Genomic DNA, 23,872 nt, shown 5'->3' with positions numbered 1-23,872 from the left:
ATTGATCCCGGCTATGGACACCAGAAATCTCTGCAGAACAACTGGCTTGTTTTTTATTTATCAAATTTCTGCCTGCAACAAGACAGGGGAGGAAGAGGGGGATGCAGGTGGGAATCCAAGTGCCGATTTCTTCATCCAGATCTGATACTTGTGGAGGAAGGGGTGGCCTTGCACTGATGACTGTTAGTGAAGATCATAACTACTGTGACAAGCTCAGACACTGCCTTGAAAAAAAAAAAGTCTTACTAGGATAAGAAAAAAAATTGCTACAACACTTTTGTGAAAATACTGGACTTCTGGTTTTTAGAAAAAGCTTTTTTGCTTAAGGCTATTTCCAGGCCAGAGCTGCTAAAGCCCTAAAATAAAAAAAGTTACAAATGCTGATAAAAAGGAGACTCCTTCATATCAACCTTGAGTTACTTTATATTGTTTAATTGTGCACAAGAGGGGAACTGGAAGAACTCTTGTAGTTTAAAAAACTGTGCTGTTATTTAAAAAGGAGGGTGTGTCAAAGACAGATGAGTTAATATAAGAAAAAATTCAACCATGTTGCAAGTCACTGAAAAAAACCATGCATACATGGTTGCAAGATAAAGCAGCCCATCTGTGTAATTTACATAAATTATACTAGTTCCTAGCAGTCCCATACAATTGATGCAGCATCTAGAAATTAGCAGAGCATAGGGAGGTCTGCACCTCACCCTACTTATTACAGATTTCCAGTGGCTGGGAACTGCAGATGTCATGGCAGGGACCTCATGGGAGGAGCAAAACCAGTCACCAGGAGCTTCTGTCTCTCTGGCTGGGACATGTTTTCCCGCAAAAGCCCTCCTTACCCTTTGCACAGATGCACTTGCTGTTTCACCTGCATCATGTCCAGCACAGAGTGGATTTTTGCCCCATCTCTAGTTGTTTACTGCTTTGTCTGAAGTCCCCTGTGTCTGTCACAGTGGAATGCAGCAGCCCTGCTCATGGTTGGGTTGCATTGCACCATTTTACATTTGTTTATTTTTATTAGCATGTCTTGTGAGGACAGTCAAGGTTGTGATTTTCAGTCTGATGTTGGCCTTTTCAATGTTTCTTTTCTGCTGTAGTTGAGATGGATAGTCTTTCTGAACTATCCCAGCAAGGTGCCAACCATGTCAACTTCGGTCAGCAGCCAGTCCCAGGGAACACAGCCGAACAGCCTCCATCTCCTGTTCAGCTTTCTCATGGTAGTCAACCATCAGTTCGGACCCCGCTTCCAAACCTGCACCCTGGACTTGTATCTACTCCCATTAGCCCTCAGCTGGTAAATCAGCAGCTGGTAATGGCCCAGTTGCTGAACCAGCAGTATGCAGTGAACAGACTTCTAGCCCAGCAGTCCTTAAACCAACAGTACTTGAACCACCCTCCTCCTGTCAGTAGATCCATGAACAAGCCGTTGGAGCAGCAGGTCTCAACGAACACAGAGGTGTCTTCCGAAATCTACCAGTGGGTCCGTGATGAATTGAAACGAGCAGGAATCTCACAGGCAGTATTTGCACGCGTGGCTTTTAACCGAACTCAGGTCAGTCGTCGTTTTTGTCATTTTTTTTAAAGTCTAAGAGTCTCTTCTTTCTCTCTCTAATTAGTAATTGCCATCTTCTAAGTCTGCCTGGTCATTTCTACCTTGTCTCTTAGCTCCTCTGAAGGAACCATGCTTTCTTGCAGGATTACTGTCCATGTTGACCAAGTACTGAAATCCTCAGGGACTGGTTTGTGGAAATATGCACTGTTCTTACAGGAAGCATGGTTCCTCTCCAGTTGTGATGGTTTATGAATAGCTGAATTTCCCAGTAAAGGAAATGAACAGCTCTGTGCAGAGCCATTCACAAAGTCACCAACAGATTGCCTTTTGTGTTGTAGAGTTGTACCCGCTCTGACCACCTGCACGCACTGAACTCCCTGGCTTCTTTCACAGGTGTACTGGAGATGGTCTTTTATCTATACTTGCATTTATTTCTATTATTTCCCCGTGAAAGTCCTAATAACATCTTTTCAGGCTTCTGAAGAGATTAAAAATTAAAAGCTTTATCTCTAGATCATCTACTCTCTTCACGTATTTTTGTAGTTTGTTGCAAAAGCAGTAGTTGCTGAGCTTGCCGGTGTCCACGTCAGAACATATACTTCAGCTCTTCAATGCAGAAAAAGCCAGCCCTAGCAAAGCTGATAAGTAACACTAAAATGTGTTATTTTTTACACCTGTTTTAGAAGCTAACCCTGTTATAATTTATTCTGCTCTATGAATTTAACTTAATGCCATGTTGCATGGAATTTAATCAAGCAGAAATTATAGAAGAAATGTCAGTATATTGGATGCAAATAATAAGATGTCAAAATTTTAAAAATATGTTATAACACAAAATAAAATATTTTTAATAGGACATTGTAAAATGGGAAATATTTAAAAAAGACATAGGTAAATTTGCTTTGGGTTCCCAATTTTTAAGTGAAAACACATACTTAGGGAACAATTTGCCCATGTAGATTATAGTATAACAAAAATATTATCATTTGAGCTTCTCTTGAAGCGTTTTTGTTTCTCCCTACATAGCTTCGAGAATAAAAATTCTGTTTCATATGCTCTTGTGCGGGTTTGAATCAACATGTCATTTATAATTGTTCCGAATTACTATTGCCTTACAATATTTTACATCCTCCTTTAGCTAAAAGAAAGTAGAGTCATTGTGTGAATTTTCTGTAGGGCTCTGTGTGTGTGTGTCTTTCCTCTTTACAGCAGAGGAGGTTTTCAAGATCTGGGCCTTTCATACCAAATTTCATTGCTTACATGAACTCATGCAAGGATTATTTACATTAAGTTAGGTCCAGGCAGTGTTAGTTGTTATATTTACAAATAAGTGACTCTTGTTTCATACAGTGTTTAAAAATTTAATTATTAATACTCTAAGGTATTAAAGCAATAGTAGTAGCTTCATGTTACAGTGGTTTGCAGCTGCCATCTTACCTGGACAAAAAAGCCAAGCAAGTAATTCAGAAAATAAAGTTTATTTTATATTTACTTCTTTCTAATGTTTGCCTAAAACCACATTTATTTAAGCTTTTTCCCCTCTGAAGTGGTCAGTTTTTGTCAGCTAGTTTTGCATACAGCTTTTGGCATTTCCTTTGTGCATAAGCAGTACTTGTTACCTGAAATACAAGGATGATTGGTTCTGACTGGACATTGAATTTATATGACAGAGTAGGAGAAAATGCTCTTTCAATGTGATGAATGCAACTGTAGAAAAAGATTTCTAGTGCAAATACTGATTCTTTACTTTAATATTAGTATTATTACACCAAATATATATTAAAATATGTATTGCTATGTATTTTTCTTACTACAAATGTTATTAAATATTTGTTTAAGTTCAGTTCTTCTCCAGACTTTGTGGTGTACCAGCTTGGTAAAATGTGTTGAGAGTGACCCAGAACTGGGAGGAAACCCCAAAATGAACATGGAAAACAATTCTCCTAAAGTGATATGAATAACACCTATATATTTTGGCAATTTTCAATCAAATCTATGTGAAAGAACACAGAGTAGTATTCCTACATCCTACAAGTTGTTTTTGCTAATTAAGTTAGTATTCACAGTTACCTAGGAAAGATTTTGCAATATTTGTTATGTTTTGTGGCAAACATACGGAGCAAAAAGGAAGAATACTAGGAGCCTAAAGAGTGTCAATCTCAGTTCTGCCAAGAAATATCTCAGCATACTTTTCATATGAAGCAAAGCCCCACTGAAGTACAGAAAAGTTTGTTGTGGGTGCATTTGACCTTTACAAACCTGGAAATTGTTAATTTTACCCATAGTGACAGGTAATATCCAATGATAAACACTGGTACCAGCAATTTTTACATGAAAAATTTAAAAATTTGCTCTGTTTGCTGTATTTCTGAATTCCTCACAGCTTATTGAAGGATACATCACATTGAGCTAAAATTAGGATAGTACTTTAATAACTGATGCAGTTGAGGAGTTATTTTCTTACAGTGATGTAATATCCCAAGTTTTGGGGTTTTTTTGCTAGAAAAGTGAAAATGCTTGTTGAAATTCATGCTCTGTTTTCTGAGATAGAAAGCTAACTCAGGCTTACCAGTGACATTTTTGAAACTGTCATGAGCATATTTAAGCCGTGTCCAGGGACCGTATCATGCCATCAGTTTCTAAAGGCGTAAGGACTCACTGAAATTGGTTCGGAGTTCTGTGCAAGAAAACCCTGGTGTCAAGATACAGTCTCAGATGAGGGGAGAGATTTGCTTTCAGTGTAAAAGTTAAGGAAGGAAGCAATCTATAAATTAAGAGTTATTTAGCTTAATGTTTAGGCAATAAAATGGAGTTCGAAATTGGCTGGAGATGCTTTTATTTTTCAGGCTTATGCTCTACAATATGAATACAGAATTTTGTGGTGGTTTTTGGGTTGGAAGTTTCTCCCATTGTAGTGTGGTAATTCAACACTTGATCCTAATTTTCAAGATTTTTTAATTTGGCTGCAAAAATGTCAACTAGAAATATTTCCTATCTTTCCACAATCCAAGAGTTTGGTAAAGATATTTCTGAGAACTAGAGAGTATTTTTTTTTACTATTACTAATTATCTATAAAGCTGAGAAAAAAAACCCTTAGATACACCTTAGAAGCGAGACTTAAGAAAGAATGCGACTTTAATGTGTTCTTGAATAATTTCCCCCACCCTTAAGTTCCAAATTTCAAAACTGAATTCTCAGGAATGTGCTTTGTAAACTTTAATCAAGGTCCAGATGCCTATAACTTTAACGAAACTTTCACATCTATACAGGCGCAATAGGACAACTGTTGCAGGGAGCAGACGTAGTTTCGGCAGATGGAATTTCTCTATAGTCTGTCTAGGAAGTCTTCAGAGTACATGCAGTAGGATCTGAGGTTTTGCTTGTCCTTCAGCAGTTGTGATTCCAACTCACTGGATGCAAAGAAACAGGTTGAATCCTGTTAGCACCTCCTTTCAGCGCACCGTGGAAAACTTTGTTGAGTTAGTACTTGTGCTGGCAGATCTGAGTTTCACCTCAAGCAAGGTGTCCAAAGGTCTCCAGTCTGCCAGGATAATTTTGGTAAATTGAGATGCTTATGTTTCAGTTGCCAGTTCATCAAAATAATAAATATAATATTTTGTTTTAGCTGATGTCAGTGCACTGTGCAGGTACCTCTACTGTCCTGAAAGAGCAAGTTCCCTATTTTCTTGTGCTTTGCAAGCTAGAAAATGATCAGTTGTTGATCAGTTTGCTGCCTTGGGTAGCCCCGAGCAGCCAGGGTGACAGTGAAAGAGGCATTGGGGTAGCCCCCTAAAGTGTGGTGCCACAGGCCCCTGTCAGCAGAGAAGCTCTGCCTGCTGTTTCAAATATTAAGTTAAAGTGGGAGTTTAAACTCTTCTGTGTTTTGTTCTTAAAGCTGGAGTGCAACATCAACATTTGTTGGGCTGAACTGCCCTCAGAGCCCTAAACAAATAAATAAACTCCTCTCCCATTTGTGTTGTGTGTTTCTAGATGTTAGCATGAGTCAGGAAGCGAAAGGCTTGAGTTCCCACAGTCTGACATTTGACTGGAAGGCGCAGCTTAGCCTGGTGCATGGCAGGGTGACGAGCCCGGACTGTGTGACCAAGGAGTTATGTTAGTCATGATTGTGGCTGGAACTGGAACTGGGGGCTGCCTCTCTCTGTGTACACTTTCAGCTGTAAGGTTTGCTGCAGGGACTTGAGTGCTGTTACACAGAGGTGACCTCATGGCTCTGTCTTTATGAAAGAAGGAAGAGTGCTTTTTGCTGCTTTTCTCTGTCTGAACTTTTGCCACAAGTGATGGTGCTTGATTGGAAGGTTTTTGAATATTTCTCAGTGTTTCCCAGTTTTCTCTCTCCCTTCTTTCTACTTGAGCCTCACGCTTGTTTAAAATATTAGCTGCCAGCATGTACTGCCTTTCATTCATGTATAATGCCTTTTCTCATACGTGAAAACTTCTGTGTATTTAGGACTGTGCTCATGCTAATTCTGGGCAAATGCTATTTTGAAGGAGACTGCTTGGATGCACTAAGTGGCTCTGTGTAATTGTAAAACAAAATCTAAGTTTACACAAGCCACCTTCTCAGGCACTACTTTTTTTTTTTCCTTCCACTTTGTCTTTGGCACACTTTATTTTCCAGTAAAATGAAAAATGAAGATGGATTATTCAAAATTGATAACAGTAATGGACCATCATGTAATGTTTTATTGAATTTGAGTTCTGTAAATTATGTGGTAGAGAGAAATTTGCCTGCTTAAGTATAACAGAAATTGCCACTGTATTCATATAATTCTTCATAGTGTAATTTAAGAAAAAGTACACTATCCATATCACTATTGAATAAAAGGTAAAAAGGTGCTATTACACTATCATGACAGCTCTCCTCTTGCTACTAAGCGACATAGATGAATGTGTCTGCTTATAACTTACTTGGCTAGGGTCCAGGCTTGGGAGTGGAGTTTGGGAATAATCTTCCACCTGGACATGGGATAGGAGGGCCCTGCAACCAAGAGGGATAGTGTTCAGGGATGTTCTGCGTGTTTTGGGAAGGTTTGGGCAAATTGCATGTTTCTTCTGGAAGCTTTGAAGTTCTATCACACTGATAAAAATCTATTTGAATCAGTGATTATGTTCAAGGAGGAGACATACTGGGGACCAGACAGGCAGTGTTTTTGTTCATATTGGCAGACACTTTCATTTATCTCCATTTTTAAAGAATTTGTAATGAGCTTTTGAAAGCCTTGATAATATTTATTGAACATTTTTGTGCCATTAGTAATGAATTATACTTGTGATGACATGTAAACTTGCTTTTTTTTTTTTTTTCCAATGGAACCTGGGAATATTTAAAAAAATACATTTCCATTGCAAAGGGAAAGAAGGGAGGAACATTGATGAGGGCTCTGAGCCTAACAGTATTTATAATCTCTTTGCAAAACAAGCTTAGTTTTTATGCAATTTGAGGTACAGTATCAGGAGATCACACCAAGACTAGTATCTTGGAAAACCAGTTTAAGCCTGGTAAAATGGACAGTTAATCTGTCCACATCAGCACAGGCCAGAATGTGAGAGCCAATGTTTTCTTTCTAGGATTTTTCCCATTGTACACCCTGTCTAACAACTTTTAGCTAAAGTTTTGTGCTCAAAAATTGAAGTAGTAGCAATGAAATAATATGTGAAGCAGGCAAAATGTGTTCTAAGTCTGCCTGCACCTGGTGCTACATCTTCATTTTCATGGATTTTCCTCACATATTCTGACCTTTAGGTTTAGAGCCTAGAAGCAAACTCCTCCTGCCTTCGTTCTCTGTGCTCTGTCATCTCCCCTCCTCTCCCTGCGTTGCTATTCTCTGCTCTGCTCTGCTCCCAGGTCAAAGAGTCATGACAGTGATTGGGAAAGAGAGGAGAATGAATACTTAGTGGCATTTCTGATCACCAAGAGGTGTCCCACAGCAGTGGAAATGCTAAAATGTTTTAAAAAAAAAAAGAAAATATCAACACCATTTTCTTTGTTTACTTATTTCATTGAAGAGGGAAAAGTTATACAAGAACACCAGTCTTTTCTAACTTTTTAGCTGCCCACTATGTGGCTAAGGCTTATGCAAGCAAATATTTTCTATTATGGGCTAAATTATTTTTTAAGGACATTTCCTGTAGCTGACAGTGGGGTGGCTTTTTGTAAGGAATCTTCTCTCCTGACAATGATCAGTCCACTTGAGTTTCGTTTTCCACTTGAGTTTTCATTTTCGTTTTCTTGCTCATTTATTCATGGAGAGGTGTCTCCAGCACAGAAACAGTCAGAAATCACTGTTTACAACTACCTATATGGAGATGAATTATGTGGACTTTGGTCTCTTCTGCCAAGTAACAACAGGGTGAGAGAGAATGTTCTCAGGTTATGTCAGGGGATGTTTAGATTGGATATCAGGAAGAATTTCTTCTCCAAAAATGTTGTCCAGCACTGGAACAGGCAGATCGGGAAGTGGTGGAATAACCATCCCTGGAGGTATCTGAAAGACATATAAATGTGGTACTTGGGGACATGGTTTAGTGGTGGGCTTGGCAGTGCACGGTTAATGGATGGACACAATGATCTTAAAGGTCCCTTCCAACATAAGATTTTCTATTATGTTCTTTATGTCCTGTGCTCTGCAGACAGAGAACAAAATCATTTTGTACCTCCTCTGGAGGTGGATTGTGTAACCCTACCACTAACAAACACTGTTAACTGTGGATTTGAATACTTAAAAGTAGAAAAAACAATAGACACTAATTTATTTGCCGTTTTTGCTAATAAGTAAATTTATTATTAGACTAACCATTAAGAAAAAAAATGAAAACATGACCCAAATGCCACTTTTTCAGTAACTTGTTTATTTACCTTCCGGGAAATTTCTGCCTGGATACCAGAAAACAGGAGGGATCATGAAAAGTGGTAAGAAAGAACACCCTGAGAGCATTTTTTTCTATCCTCCTCCTCTGAAATATTTTTCATGCTTAATGCTGGAAAGATTGTTGGGTTTTTTCCATCCCATTTCCCCGTTACACATGCAGGCACAGACAGGGCCATGAGGACCACCCTGGCTGAGGTGTGGTGGTTGGTACCTCCGTCCTCATCGCCCAGCAGGGAAGTGCAGAGCTCACACCCACACTGGGTGAGCCCTGATCCTGCCTAGGCACAGCTGCTTGAGAGCAGTGGCTTTGCAGCAGCACCTCCCTAAGGGTCTTTTGCCTGATAGGATAAGACCTTTGAGAGACGTGACAACTTCCACAGGTGCTGCAGGCATCAGATTTCCCAAAAAGATTCCTTTGGCCATATCATTCTCTTGTACCCCCTTAGGAATATATATATTCAGTCAGTATTACCTATCTTAGTTTTGGCTTTTTATTGTTTGCTTCCCTCTCTCTATTTACCCCTCAATTATCCTGAATAACTTACAAAAGTTTGTTAGGAAAATAAACGTTGGATTATCTTATTCCTTGAAATTCACGTGTGTGTTCCCTTGTTGCACTATAAGTAAGAGCCTCCCATGCCAACTCTGTCTCTTTCCCAGCATGGCAACAATATTTATTTTGAATAGTAGTTCACATCTGCTTTTCCAAAAGTTACCTTTCTTATCACCATCCTGTTACTCCAAGACAGCAGAGCATTTTGAATGCCTGACATATTTAAAAGGAGAATCTGGCAGGGAGAGGAGGTGTCAAATACCTGTTGACACTAAATATAAATATCCCAGGCAATGGACTATTTGAGGATTAGGGTTGTCCTGAGGAAGAGAGAGGAAGGTGCAAGAAGAAGGTGGAATATGAGGGCATCCAATGAGTTTCCTCACTTGTTAAACTCCAATATGCAACTCTTAGAAAGAAATACTGACTTATAAAAAACATGGCCCCGAGTCAGTGAAGCAGTATTTTAGAAACGTTGCAAGTTTATAGTCTCAGATTAGTTGTGAAATATCACATCCTTTCAAAGATCTATTTAACTTGCTAGAAATGTGAAATCCTTTTTTTAAGGTTGGGTATGCATTTTGCCTGTGAAGCCTGAGAACCCTTCAGTGTATCTCACTTATCCTTAACGTCTCGTGATTATCTGTGGACTGTAAAAAATATCATGACGAGTTAAGCCAGTAAAAGGAGGAAGACCTATTAGGAAGATTCAGTTTATGTTGTATTTAAAACAGGTGCTTAATAAAATTAAGGGTACAATTGAGACTGTCTTCTCTGCTACCTGAAATGCCATTAATATAATCCTATGTGGAGCGAACTGTGCATTTACTGTTCTCAATGCCAGCCCAGTGGTAAGAAGAACAAGGACTGATAAGCAATGGCTTTGCAGAGCACGGTTTTACAGACACTCGCCTAGGCTAACTCTCGAGCCTGTGTTTTCTTCCTTCCCTACAGGGCTTGCTCTCAGAAATCCTCCGAAAAGAAGAGGATCCCAAGACTGCCTCTCAGTCCTTGCTGGTAAACCTTCGGGCTATGCAGAACTTCTTGCAGCTGCCGGAAGCAGAACGAGATCGAATTTACCAGGACGAAAGGGAAAGGAGCTTGAACGCAGCGTCCGCCATGGGCCCGGCGCCTCTCATCAGCACACCGCCCAGCCGGCCTCCACAAGTAAACTGCTCTCTCTGCCTCTGGGGTTTGCTTCTTGTGCTCTCTCACTGTCCTCCTGGGTGAGACCTTTCTGAGAAAGAAGAAACCTTTTGCTGTCGCATTTTTTAAACATTGGTAGAATCATTACTTGCAGGGCATATTGCAAATTAAATTTAAGAAATATAATGGATGATAGTAGCACTTTATTACTATCTATTTTCTAATTTTAAGATAAATTCTATCCATTATGGTTCCTACGGAATTTTTTGCTCATTTTATTGAGGTACAAGCTTTACTGGGCATGGATGATGATAGCTTATAGCTGTCATCTTACAATTCTTAGGTTCTTAATGTTATAGCTTCAGATAGGGATTTTGAGGGATTTGGACCATTAAACTGAGAGGGAATAAAAGCAGAAGTGTGAGTACCTTCTAGTGCCTTAAAAACTATTTTTCCAGAAAGCAAACAGGTAAAACTAAAGTGATGGGGGAAAGAAGATCCTGTCCCATAATGCTGGGCGTGCTTTTACCATCTTGAGCTACTGACAACTGCTTAAAATAACAGCTTGCTATATCCATTGCTCTGAATTATTTGGATATGCTCATTAAAGCTTCATGTAGTATCTGCTAAAATGAAACTCCTATTGATTTTTCTAAAATTTATTTGATTTAATTCTTCAAAAATTACAAAGTTTGATAGAGTGGGATCAAGAGATTCAATGGTGCAGTCCTTGTGTTGATCAAGGAAATTCTGATGCTTGTTTTAAGGTACATGAGAAATGCATGTGAGCATGTGAGTAGGAATGCACAGAATTTCCACAAAGAAACATGGTTCACTCCAAAACCTGTATATTTTCAGAAATACTCTGCATTGCTCTGGCTCAAGGTTGTACTTATGCAAGGAAAATCCAAACTGATCTGCAGATATGTGGTAATCATGCCGTATACACAGTCCACTTTTGCTAAACAAAGCAAAGCTTTGGGATCGTGGGAATTTTGTGATGGGTGATTTTTTTGAGAACAAACAGCAGGTTTTTGTTATCTAGTCATAGGCTTGTGACTGTGACTATGTCCTATACCCATTCAGAATGCTATAAATTCCTCTTGAGATAATTTTTCTAAGTTACCTTCAGCTAATGGATACTAAGAACCACACTAAAGTAACGAATAACAAAATTGTAGGAGGGAGGACAGAAGATCACCTTGACCTGCTGCAGTACTTTTCACAAGAGAAGAATTTTTTACCAGAAAAAACAGGCTGTACTAATGGTATAGTTTTGTTATCATAACTGAGTTTAGTCTGTAAAATCCACTATAGATATTCTTCAAGATAAAGGACAAGAATCTATTTACATAGGGATGCTTTTGTGGGAAATAGTTAAATAGAGATAACTGTGTTTAAAATAACATTTGAGTTTGTTTTAATATCTGTACCTGCTCCCACAGCCCAGGTAATTCAGAGCCAAGGCTAACCCTTCTTCTTAACTTATCTCTTTCTGCCAAGGTAATGTCTCACTCTGTCTCAAGTGGTCTTGGGCAATTTCACAGCTAAAGAACAGAGTTAATTACAGGACCTTCCTGAAGGATGTCAAGTCAGAGGTAGTCCTTGTAGTGGTTTTAATTCACACTTTAAACTGTATAAATCCCTTGCAGCCAGAAAGAAAGTGAGACTTAGGGGTTTTCTTAACTGACAAAACATACTGTAAGTCCAAATTTGATGGGAAAGGGGGGCTAAATCTATCTGTCTCTACTGTGCTCTTGTTCATAATTACATTTCATTTTTTTAGTGTGAGTAAGGAGTATAGTTAACCTAATTGCGACAGTTCAAAGTGGAAACAGCACACGTTTTTGTTTTAATCCTTTTCAAAAGGAAAGCAAGTTTAAAAGGAAACATTATAGACTAATACTTGAGGTCTACAGAACAAAGCACTTATTTTTCCAGTTGTTGTGCTGTTCTCTGTCATTCAGCAAAATACACACATTTTCCCTAGTGAATAGATTGAGAATGTAGAAACCTCTGAGTTGTGATTCTTTGTGACCTTGTTTCCAGAATTCCCTACTATAAACATCTGAAGCGCTGTTCACCTGCTGCTAAGTGTTCAGTCTTAAGTTTGAAAATTGAAATATCTGTGTTGGTAAGATAACTACAATACTTGGTGCTTGAAATAATAGTGAAATTGTCCTAGTTGTAACACTGGCAAGTATAACTTTACAAATCACAGCAAAAATAAATTACAGTCAGGATACTGCAAAATTTTCAATGCAAACTGCTACTGTGATACCTCCCGCAAAATGTCCACAGTTTATTATATATTTGCTACTAAGGAAATAAAACTACTATCATCCTTACTACTAAATTTATTATAAGCAATTATTTAAAGATCACTTTTCAGGAATACAACATAATATTTTTCCAGCTTGACTGTGAGCTTCTCGGATAACCATTGAAAGAGAAAACAGACCGTTTATCCTGACAACAGAATTTACACAAGAGCCAACATATTTAATATTAAATCTTTAGACCAGTGTAACGTTTGAAACAATTAAACTATGAAACCATGAAAAATGGGAGCTAATATGCCACACATGAAGGTTTATTTTGCAATTGCAAGTTATCAGTTTCGGAAGGATGTGAAAATAAACATCCTGAAAAGGATCTATTTTGCATTTTTGTGTTGCCAACTGGTGGCCAGACAGTAGAGCAGACTTAACCATTTAGCAGCTGAGCTTGTTCTGTGTAAATTTTCCATTCTGTTGTATGCAAAAACAGAAAGTGTGACCTTGGAGGTCTGATTGGATAGTAGGAACTCACCAAGCATAAACCCTGGTGCCTGAGTTAGAAGGAACAGTGTTGAATTTATCTCATTTTTGCAGCATTCTTACTAGTTGCTACTTGAGCTAATGTATCTGGATTGGTTCCAATTATTTTTTGAAATCCTTTAAGAAGCTCTTTGTCCCCGTTACTTCTCCCTTTCTCTCTGACTTAAACAAAATGCAAAATCTTACTTTTTTTTTTTTTTAATTGAAATCATTAGCCTCTAATGCATGAGCTTTTGGGATGCGTGTATAGCCCTCTAAGCTGGTCAAGTTGTAAAAGTCTGCTACTATCTTCCACACTGGTGGACTGAGCACAAGGAGACGGCGTGCACAAGGATTTTTCCCTTGGACATTGTTCGAGTTGCCACCCCTGGGGCAGAAGCCTGTCTGTCAGGCTGTTTCCTGGGGCACTGGAATTTATAAGTATTAGCATCTCCATCAGGTAGGTACTGCATGGAGACATTTAACCTCTGCAATCTAGAAGGAAAGGAAAAGGTCCTTTCACGTTCTATTTATTTTAATAATTTCCCTGCACTCTTCAACACCTTCATCTTGCAGATCACCCCACAAAGGCCCTTCTGGGATATTCTTAGGTCAAGTTGAGAGAATGGGTCTACTGCATGTTATATGGAAATGAGAGAATCTGGGGACACTTTAGAGGATGATGAGGTGCTAGGGATGGTCTTTATGTCTCATCAGGACAGTTTGGGATGTGAAGGGAAGATGACTCCCCCTCCTCTGTACAGTTTGTGGGAAGGATAGAGACAGGTGGCCAAGTTACAGATTTTCTTTTCCAAAATATTCTGCTTAAAGGTTTTTAGCCATCCTGCAGTTACAAATACTTCTTTCTCAAGATAAGTAATCTCCATTTCAGCTGAGCCAAGGAAGAAACCTTTATGCCACCCATATTCCCCAAAGAAAATTTGTTTTAACCCTTGGGTCCCATCATCATCCTGTGTAAAAATAGAGTACGTGTAATGTCAAGAGCAGAATATTATTTTAACAAGGCAATGTTTTAAGAGGTAGCCAAAATCTTGCATGAGTCATGGTTCTAGGTACTCATTGACCAAAACCTTCAGCTCTTAAATACAATCCTGGCCTTTCTGACTGCAGATAAATTACAGTACCTGCAAGTTAAAGCAGTATCATGGGTTGGGTCTCAGAGATAGGATGTTACTCTTGAAAGAATGATATCTAGGAGAGCGCTGCTTTGATGATGTTTGAGGAACAGTGAATCTCCATTGCAAGGAGTTCGGGACAACACCAGCTTCCTTGAAACTTTATGGTGAAGTCCTAGTCCCATATGCATGTGCCATGTATGACCACCAGCAAAATTTTTATTTTCAAGTTGGCAAAATTTTAGATTTAGGTTGAAAATCTTTGTGCCAAGTTGCATTTTAATGAAAGTAAAATGAACAAAATAATAAATGCAATCCTCTCCTCCCACCCCCACAAAAACCACCATGGAAGAGAGTTAATGGAAACCCTGACACTTAACTATAACTGCACTTCCAGGCGCCACTGTAATAATGGAGTAGTAAACCTTGTCCTGATAAAAGCTGTTCTGAAAGCAACAGCATTTATTGTACCTCCTCTGCTATTTGCAGAGCAGAACTGAAAAGTAGTTTGTTTTGCCTGGAATGAACTACTTTATGAATTTTAATGTACAATGTAATATTAAAAACTAAACCAGGATTAAAGAAGATTTTTGTTCCCAAGCTAAAACAGTAGTTATGAGAATGTGTTATATAAGATTTTTTTGTTTCAGTTTCAATGGGGAAGGAATGAGCTTCCATGTTTGTGAAAACCTCTTCATGCTGGTTATTCCTTCTATGACAACCTACCCTTTTTTTGGAAAACTGAATTAATCCAGAATTTCTTGCTGCTGTAATCAGTCTTATTTGATGAGAAGATATATCTGGGTAGGCCAGGAGGAGATGGATATGTTATTTTTTTTCAAGTATTCTTAGAAGACTAGATTGATTGGTGGTAGGAAGATGGCCAAATGAATTCCTGATTCTCAGTGTATTACATTTGTAAAATAATGCTCCCCTCTTCGGTTAGTATTTCCAATATTTGGTTACTGTCAAAAAAAAAAAATTGCTTATCTATGGTTTCTTTGCTAAACAGAAAACGTGGCTGTAGGTGTGGGTGGGGTGGGAGGTTGTGCTTAAGTGTGGATGAGATGAGAGATTATATTTTGTTTTGTTTTTCTCTCCAAAATGAATACTTTTTCCACCTCCTCTCTCAAGTCCTGGAGCTGCACCATTGAGAGCTTTTTTGTTTTCTGTTGGGTTTTTTTGAGGAGGAGGGTGTTTTTTCAACCCAGCTTCAAACAGCCTCTGTCTTGAACTCAATTCTAAATTCAACACAACAGCCTAGATGCTGCTTATGTATAAATTATGAAACAGTTATATGTATGGATATTCTCCAAGAGGTTAATTGACATTATTGCATGGAATTCATCAGACCAGAGCAGACCAATAGTCAATCTAGACCAGCCAGAGTCTTCACCTGATCTTTGAAGAGAAATTATTAAGACACAGGAAAAGAATTTTTATACTTGGCCAATGAAGTGAATTGGAAAGGGAGAGGGTATGACTGAGAACCACAACTCTTGGTAATCCCCAAACCATCATTTTATAACTTTAAGACTTTATTCCCCTGAAGATCTTTGGGCTAATACTGCTTTTTGATGCAGATATTAGTGTTTTCTGAATTCAATTAGTGCTCCCTGATTAAATATCAACAGAAGGCAATAGGAGTTTGTTTTAACTTTAATGACATATTAGATGCTGTTGAATTTATTGTACCTCTATAAAGATAGATGTGATTTGCGAACCAGAATGAGGATTTTCAGTAATTCCCTGGGTTAAATGCATATCCGTATTAAACTGGACACTGAGAAGTGTGGACCAAGTAGCACAGTTTAAATTATGTCTACAGCATGGGCGTGTGATGGCTTTTGATGGTCTGTGTGTTCACAGCTCAGTTAAGTGATCTGTGAAGTACTGCTACAACATGAAGCTGTCCTTTGAAGCTCAGGAGCAATCAAAAAGGCAGTGTGCTTACCAAAGAGACACATTTTGATCAAGATCACAAGAGCAAAGTGTTTCCTTCCCAAAAACTAGTGTATGCTAGCTGAATACCTTCATCTTCTCATCTTCCCCTTGGGTCTTTCAAAGATTAGTTACAAGTTTAAATTATTTTGGGGGGAAGGACTGAAATTTGTTTCCTAAAATTTAAGCCCAAGGTTCAAGAAGGTGTCTTGACAAAGCCATCACTTTTTCATTCCCTAATTTAGCTTAGGCTGTTTTTTACATGCACAGAGATAAGTCTGTCTACGGTTGTATGTTTAACATCCCCACCACTTGTCAGTTATCTTCTGGCACATCCTTCTTGTTTAAAAGTTATAAAATTGCCACTGATTTTGTATTTTTAAATTATTTCACTGTATGATCTTCAGGAGATGCACCTGCTCTTGCAACCCTGTACTGATTTGTCTGGTGTGAGGCTTACCTTTTCCTGCTCTGCAGTGGGAAGGAGAGAGTTTCATGGTGCTGATCCTCCCTCCCTGCTGCCAGGTGCCTCAAATGTTTCTGAGCAACCTTTGGTCCAGGCTTGGCCATCCTCTTGTGCAATGTGGCTGGTAAAATGTCACATTACAGAAAAGGGCATGGCTGCAAAGTACTAATTGTTTTCAGATGAAAACAAAATCATATTAAGAACTCTATGCCACCTTCTGGGATTTTTCTCCATTTCCATTTTTACTTAGAACCCTTGTGCTAATGCCTGCCAGAATGGAGGCAAGGAAATGTTTGTGGAAAACTTGTTCTTCTGAAGTTTTGCCCCTTGTAGTTAATGGGCATGTGTTAGCACAGTTCCTGAAAAGCCTGATGGACGAATCATGTTCAGCAAAAGTGGCATGCACTCCCAGTTTCTGGACTAGATTATTTTATATTAAAAGCACTATGGATGATAGCTAACACAAACTGAGGATGGCATTTCTAGGAAAAAATGGACTGCTGATTTGCCTAAGTACATCTCTCATCCAAACCCTTCGACTCCCATATTGTGAGACCTGTGACATATGAATGCTCATAGAGTGTGAGATTAGAAGATGAATTATCATGTTGTCATGATTTCCTTTTGAACCTCAAGGGACTTCAGAGCACAGGAAGAAGCTGACTTGCACTGGATCAAACTGATAGTGAAAGTGTGGGTTCAGACATGAACTTAAGAGTAGGCTGAATCACCTTCTGGAAGTGCCAGGCTCTGTCCATTAGACCTAGAATTAGGCTGAATGACTGTCTTCAACTAGCTGTGTAACTTCAGAATAACCAAATTAATTCAGCTCTCAGTAACCTCTGTATAAGTCAGTATGTTTGAATTGAAATCTTAAGGTTTGATTTTGTTTGCATCATCACCTTGTGGGTTCTCGGCAGAAATCCAGTTTTCCTTTCCTCTGATCCACTTTAGGATTAGTGGCTCATTAGGTCCACTAATCTTGAGCAAGCCTTGCAAGAGTAACTGCTAAAGACAGACGTTATCCTAAACTACTGAGAATATTGTAGGATAAGCTGAGTACCTGCTGATTTTTTGTACCTCTCAACTGATATTGCAGAAACTGCAGTCTAACCTTGGTGGGATGATGCTTGGTGTTGAAACATCACTTCCATCATTTCCAGAGGATGAAGGAAAGGATAGTCTCCTGCACATCATGTCGCTACTGATGTATTTTTTTGTTGTTTTTCTTAATGCTGCAGATGCAGCATAAAGGTGGTACTGTAATCACTCTGTCTTGTTTACATGTTTGGTGTTTACTTAATCTGGATTGCAAGAAGAGTAAATATTTGGTGTATGTAAGCGAAATACAACTAGAATCAGTAGCTTTAAGAAAGTCCTATCTTGGTTTCATGAAGGAGTGGTTAAAGTATGCATTATTCTAAATTGTCTCTTAAAAACAGCTTAAGAATCAAACTGATAAGATAAATTTTTAAAAATTCAATCTAAAGCCACAACTTTTCAACATTATCATGCATTTGAGTGTACTGGGCATAGAGATTCTTTTATGTTGCACTTACAATTTTTACTTAATTTGTGTGGGGCAAAGAAATCATGTAAGGGTTCACAAGTCTCTATAAGACTGTTTGACAGGTTTCCACCTAATTTATGACATTGAAATTTGCAATGGTCTGTTAATGGTAACTTGAATTTCAGATGCACCTGTTACAATGCACTGAATTTTCCTGTTTCCCAGTTGCTGGAACTATAGGTAACTTATAATGTTTATTCTGCAAAATGCTGAAGGAATATCAGAGAAAGATTGGATAGAAGGAATAAAATGCAAAGGGGAACTACTTAGGGAGGGAAAGAGAGGAAATAACTTTTTCATAATGAAAAATGTCTCATATTTTCTAGGTCAAAACTGCTTCTATTGCTACAGAGAGGAATGGAAAACCAGAAAACAATTCCATGAACATTAATGCTTCCATTTATGATGAGATTCAGCAGGAAATGAAGAGAGCTAAGGTGTCCCAAGCACTGTTTGCGAAGGTTGCGGCAACCAAAAGCCAGGTAAAATTCCCAGGGCTCAAAGAGCTCCATTTCCTGTGCAATTATTCCCCCAGATCAGTTTCTATGTGAGTTTAAGTGGGTAGCTGGGTCAGTGTATCAGCTCAGTACAACTCAGAGCTCCTTGCTGAGTCTGAGCTAACCTCTGGTTCCCCAGAGAGGGTAGAGAAGCAGCTTCCTGAGATGTCTCACTCCCTTTTGCCCACCAGCCAGACACCTTCCCTGTGTGCCCGTGGATCTTGGTGTGGCTCAGAAGGGATCAGGTTCATCAGTTCTCAGCTGGTGTGGATGTGGCAAAAGCTGTGGTCAAGATCTGGGTATTGCTGCCAAATTCATCTTGAGGCTTTGGTGTTTTGCAATTGCATGTGCTGCAATGAGGAATGCTGGGGTGCTGGTTTTTTGCAAAAAATAATTTAGTCAGACCCACTGGTGAGACTGGCATGAGAGGTGGACTGTCAAAAAAAAAAAGAAAACCAACAAAAAAAGGACCCCAAAAAATTTCAGTTATACAAGTTATAGCTAAGAAAAAAAGTATAATTTTGTTGAACACAATGTCTGCTTGGTTGCCTGCTTGCGTGCATGCATATATATTGCATATTCAGTTTTAAGCCTTTGTTTTGTGGTTTCCTATTCTGTTTTCTTTAACTGAAGATTTTCTGTCAAGTTTAGTGGCAAGAGGGAAATCAGCGGGCACTTGTTGGCTGTGATTATCATAAATGACATGTCTTCTGAGAAAGATCACTGGAGTACACAAATGCATTGATTTAAGTGAGAATGTATTCAAGAAGTAAAGGAAAAACATATAGAAAAATGAGAAAGGTATAGTTATACAAATGCTTGAAAGAAATCAAGTGTTGAATTTTCATATTAGATGAAGTGTTAAATACACTATCACTACTTCTTTATTTTTCTAAAATTACTTCATAGAAAAATTCAGCATCTTCCAGGGAAAGCTAGTGAAGCTCAGTTAGACTGATGTTTCTTGGGCAATCAGCATTTTAGTGCTGGTTTTCTTTTTAACAAGGCTTTAACTTTTGACTTCTGTGCTGTTCACATTTTGGAGATCATAGTACAGAAAGGATGTTGTCTCTTAAGTTATATGGTGTAAGGAGCATTTAAAGGGATATTTTGGAAATGTTGTATCAAAATGATTAAACTCAAGCTGTGGACTGTAAAAATTATAGCTTTATAGGCCACATGCCTGCCTACCCTTCAATCACTGTCAAAGTGATAATTTCAACAATAATATGTTTCTTTTATTGTGGGATTCTAAACACCAAGTGCTGTTTAAACATTAAACTGAATTGTTTATGTTAGTGCTGTACTCAGTGTGTCATACATCAGGCCACTATAATCTCCCATGGAATGTAAAAATTCTGTCATGAATCATGGCTTGTATATCGGAAATTACTGTAATTTTGATTGGAAATTACAGAGCTCTTGAAATGTTTCTAATTATGATAGAATGTTACAGCAGCTTCCAACCTGTGTGCTCCTCAGATGTCTTTATTTACATGTCAAAACTTGGGGTTAGAGAACTGTCCGTTTTCTGCACCTTCCCCTTTCCACTGCATTCTTCTGTAAAGCTAAGGTATGAAGCCAGTCTATCAGCCCACATAATTTTGTTCTAAACTGATTTGTGCAATAGTGCATTTATTTAAGTGCAAAGCCTTAAAATTTCTAGGTGGATCAGCTCTTTCAGTGCTGACTTTCAGAGGGACAGGCAATCAAAATTAAGCCTGAAAGCCTCCAGAGGATTGCAGGGTTAGTTGAGCATTGATATAAAATCTAGATTCTTGTACAAACCTTGCTACTAAGTACAGAAAACAATATCAAACACATAGTTCTTTTCCATTTTACTCTGGTGATTATACCTGTGTTCTCAGGGGTTATTTTTCCCACCAATTTCAGCAATGTTAATTTGTGTGTCTAACATGCTTTCAGGTCTGTAGTTAAATAAAGTGTCATTTGTACTAGAAAGCTGCTTTGCAGAAGTAGCCTCCAAGGTAGATTAGAATGTGCTGGGTCTTCTCAAACTAGCTGACTGTTAGTAACCCAATTGATAATCTTTCAATATGTAGCACTGCCACCTATACTAAAGGAGGTGCATGTACTGTAAAAGATTCTCATTGGAGCTCTTCAGTGGTACAAGTAAACATTTCTTGGGGCAAAAAAGTCTCCCTTGCACAAAAAAGAGGCTTGTTCAAACATATTCTCTAAGAGAACCTCTCTTGAGAAAGATCTCTTTCTGATATTTTTTTCAGTTTGGAGATATTGGTTCCATACTCAGAACTGGAAATCCTGAGATAACCCAAGTTGTAGTGAAAAGTCTGAAGGACTCATATTAGAAAATGATGTGTTGATTAACATTTTTGTTTTTAAAAACTGCTAAAATTGAACATTATTGATTTTATCTTATTTTGGATATAAGGACTTAATTAATTTTGGAGTGCAGTCTGGAGTTGTGATGTAAAACCATATGTGACCTAAACCAGCTCTGTGAGGGGACAAAGGCCTAGAAGGCCTTGCCTTTTTTTTCCCTAATAAACTGATTTGGGGCAGCATTAGATTGGATGTCTAAGGAGCTGGCATCTGCAAGGTGGCTGGGCTTGCCTGAGCCAGGAGACTGCAGATAATGTTCTGCTGACTAGAGCACTTTGTACAGAATTGCTACTAAATGATGCGCTACAGGAGTTTCTATTTGGATAGCACCAAGGTAAAAAAGAGCATCTTCCCTTGCACTGTGTTAGTGCCTTTGGCAAGAGTGGAACTGGAAATCCTGGGATAATCACTTCATTACAATGAAAAGTCTGGAGGAAGCACCTTAGAAAATAATGTGTTGATTAACAGTTTTGTTTTTAAATCCTCCTAAGTTGTGGAGGACCAACCGCATGTGGACCTGATGCTCAACAAAGCAGCTGGGTGCTGGGGCCTGCTGTGGCAGAGCTCCTGGGATCAGGCAGAGGTTGCTGTGCTGTTAAGAGAGTTCATTTTCTGACTCAGGTGGGAGATGATTTGCCTGCTTGAAGTTTCATGGTGCACTTTGCTGGCAGCTTGTTAGTGTTCCCAAAGGAAAGGGCCTATCTGGTATATGAGTTTGGGGGACACAGCTAGGACATTCCTTCCATTGTTGAATGCTTTTCCCATACAGGAATGCATACATTCAGTATATTTTTGAAGTTTCTATGTTTTTAAGGATTGATATATTATCTACAGAATAATTTAAAAATCTGTTAAATTCGAAATACATACTTCAAAAGTTAATATGATTATACTGAGGAACTAAGGAAGATATTATATTCAAATTCCTGGAATACATCGTATCTTTGGAGGGTTTTAGAACTTTAATTGGCAAAGCACGTAATGTCCGTGTTTAAAATCTTGTGGTTTTATTGTAGGTTGTCTTTCTAATAGGCCTGCATGGGTTTTTTGTTAGATTATGTTGAAAAGAAAGCTTTGCAAAAATGCACACAAAAGGAAGACAGAAAGGTTTACCAAGTGTTTTGTCTCTTCTTGCAGGTTGTTGATTCTTAATGGCAGAGTGGCAATGCCAACAGTATTATTTGCTAAAATTTAATCAGCACACCTGAATAACTCTAAATTAAAAGAATCCACACGTAAAATTTTGTGGCGTACATTAGTTTTACAATTTCATCATATTGGGTTTTTATTAAATTTGTAGCCTGAAAGTCTGATTCAACTACTTAAGGAAGCACATTCTTAATTTTGTTATTAAAAAAAAAAAAGAAAGAAAAAAACCAGTTGATTTGTATAATGATCATTAAGGTATCATGGTTCAGTAACTCTGCAGTGGTTACGATGTTCTCATGTGGGAGCCAGGGATGAGTTTGTCTTGATGGTGACAGATGCTGAAATCTAATTTTATTCCATAAAAACAGATAAACAAGCAAACAAAACCCCCATACTTAAGAGCCCTGAGAGATAAGGCAGGTAGAGACTTGTAGCATTTCTGTATGTTTGCTATGTTTTGAGAAGTTAGATTTATGTCATGGCTTATCCTGCAAAGCTGTGGCTTGCATATGCTAGTATGAAGCAGGGAAGAAAGCAATACTTTGCTGAAAATCAGGTTAAATTGCTAAAGTTTTCTTAAATTTAGGAAATTACAGTTTGCAAAAACTGCAGTAATATCAAGCTCCATACCTCTGAGAGTCCCGTGCACTACAGTTTCAGGCCACTAGCCTGCTTTTTTTACCTAAAGAAGTTTAATTTCTAGTGAAATAAATGGGTGAAATCAATACTCTTTTGCAGTCAGTCCTGTAATCCTTGCTCTTTATGGCCCCAGAGGTGCTGAATGCCCTCCCTTCTCACCAAATGAAAATACCTGTATGTGGAGGGTGAGACTCTTGGTTCTCACAGAATCATGCTTAGATTTTAAAATAATTCTAATGGAGTACCACCATACCTTTAAAAACCTCATTTAATGATGTAGTTCTGACCTGTTACTTCTGAGCTGTCGTGTTGTGTTGCCCAGTTTCCTGTTCTTCCGTCCCTGTCTTTCGCTTTGGTTAGTAGCAGTTTCACATACAAAGTGTGGAGGTAAAATCATGGTTTTCAGAACATGCTAGAGACTCCATCCTGAGCCATCCGGCAAGTATTTTATACAATGGCTATTTAATTAGAAGGGGTTGACTTTTTGCCTTTGTATGCATCGGGAGTGTTCTCTTCCAGGAGGCTGCATAGGAGATCCTATGGGTAGGCACTAGGCAGAGCATCAAGCACTCATGAGTAGATGGGAAGGAGTTAAATGGGAAGGGAATGCTAAACATTGGCACTAAAAATGCTTTTGGCATGCAAATACCATGCTTTTCCTGACATAAATATTTTCAGAATAGGCCATTAGAGTTCAGGTATATAAAACCCTGCTTTTACTGGAAATTTTAATGTTGTAGTAAACCTAGAGATTTATAGTGAAAAATTGATGTCTGTTATCTCACTTTTATCTTTTTAACCAGCAGTTTTATAAATGCTATATCTTTGATCTGGCTTTTTCCATCTAGAGACTAAGCTATATACTCTAATAGGAAAGTCATTTTTAAACAGCTTCCCACACTGAACAAGCACGGTATTGTGGATCTGGCACAGAGATGTAACATGCCATTACCGCAGATATAGAACAATCTATTCAACTATTTTCCAGCTGGAGGAAAAGAAACCTTTTTATCACCAAGAGTAACCCTCTGGTAACAATGTGGCTTTAGGAGGGGATCTTGAAATTTATTTCCAAAGGTGTTTCCTCAGGGCACTGCACCTCAGGCTGCCCAGAGGGGTGCAACCTGCACGGCAGGAGGGGGCTCAGTCCTTTGCCCATCACCCTGCTCTCAG

At 38.5% G+C, this 23,872-nt stretch overlaps 1 protein-coding gene across 7 annotated transcripts in view; it reads left to right on the top strand.

The window, feature by feature from the left end:
• SATB1 (SATB homeobox 1) overlaps positions 1-23,872 on the top strand; it is a 91,806-nt gene that overhangs the window by 46,789 nt on the left and 21,145 nt on the right. For all 7 annotated transcript variants that reach the window (XM_063154210.1, XM_063154238.1, XM_063154228.1 and 4 more), the window contains 3 exons: positions 1,095-1,549; positions 9,948-10,160; positions 18,377-18,532. In XM_063154210.1, coding sequence (XP_063010280.1) covers positions 1,095-1,549; positions 9,948-10,160; positions 18,377-18,532 — 824 coding nt within the window. The remainder of the gene's footprint in view (positions 1-1,094; positions 1,550-9,947; positions 10,161-18,376; positions 18,533-23,872) is intronic.

Source organism: Melospiza melodia, chromosome 1 (genome assembly GCF_035770615.1).
Source record: "Melospiza melodia melodia isolate bMelMel2 chromosome 1, bMelMel2.pri, whole genome shotgun sequence".
Classification (NCBI taxonomy): domain Eukaryota; kingdom Metazoa; phylum Chordata; class Aves; order Passeriformes; family Passerellidae; genus Melospiza; species Melospiza melodia.
The sequence above is the reverse complement of the archived record's forward strand: the minus strand, read 5'-3'. Positions and strand labels throughout refer to the sequence as shown.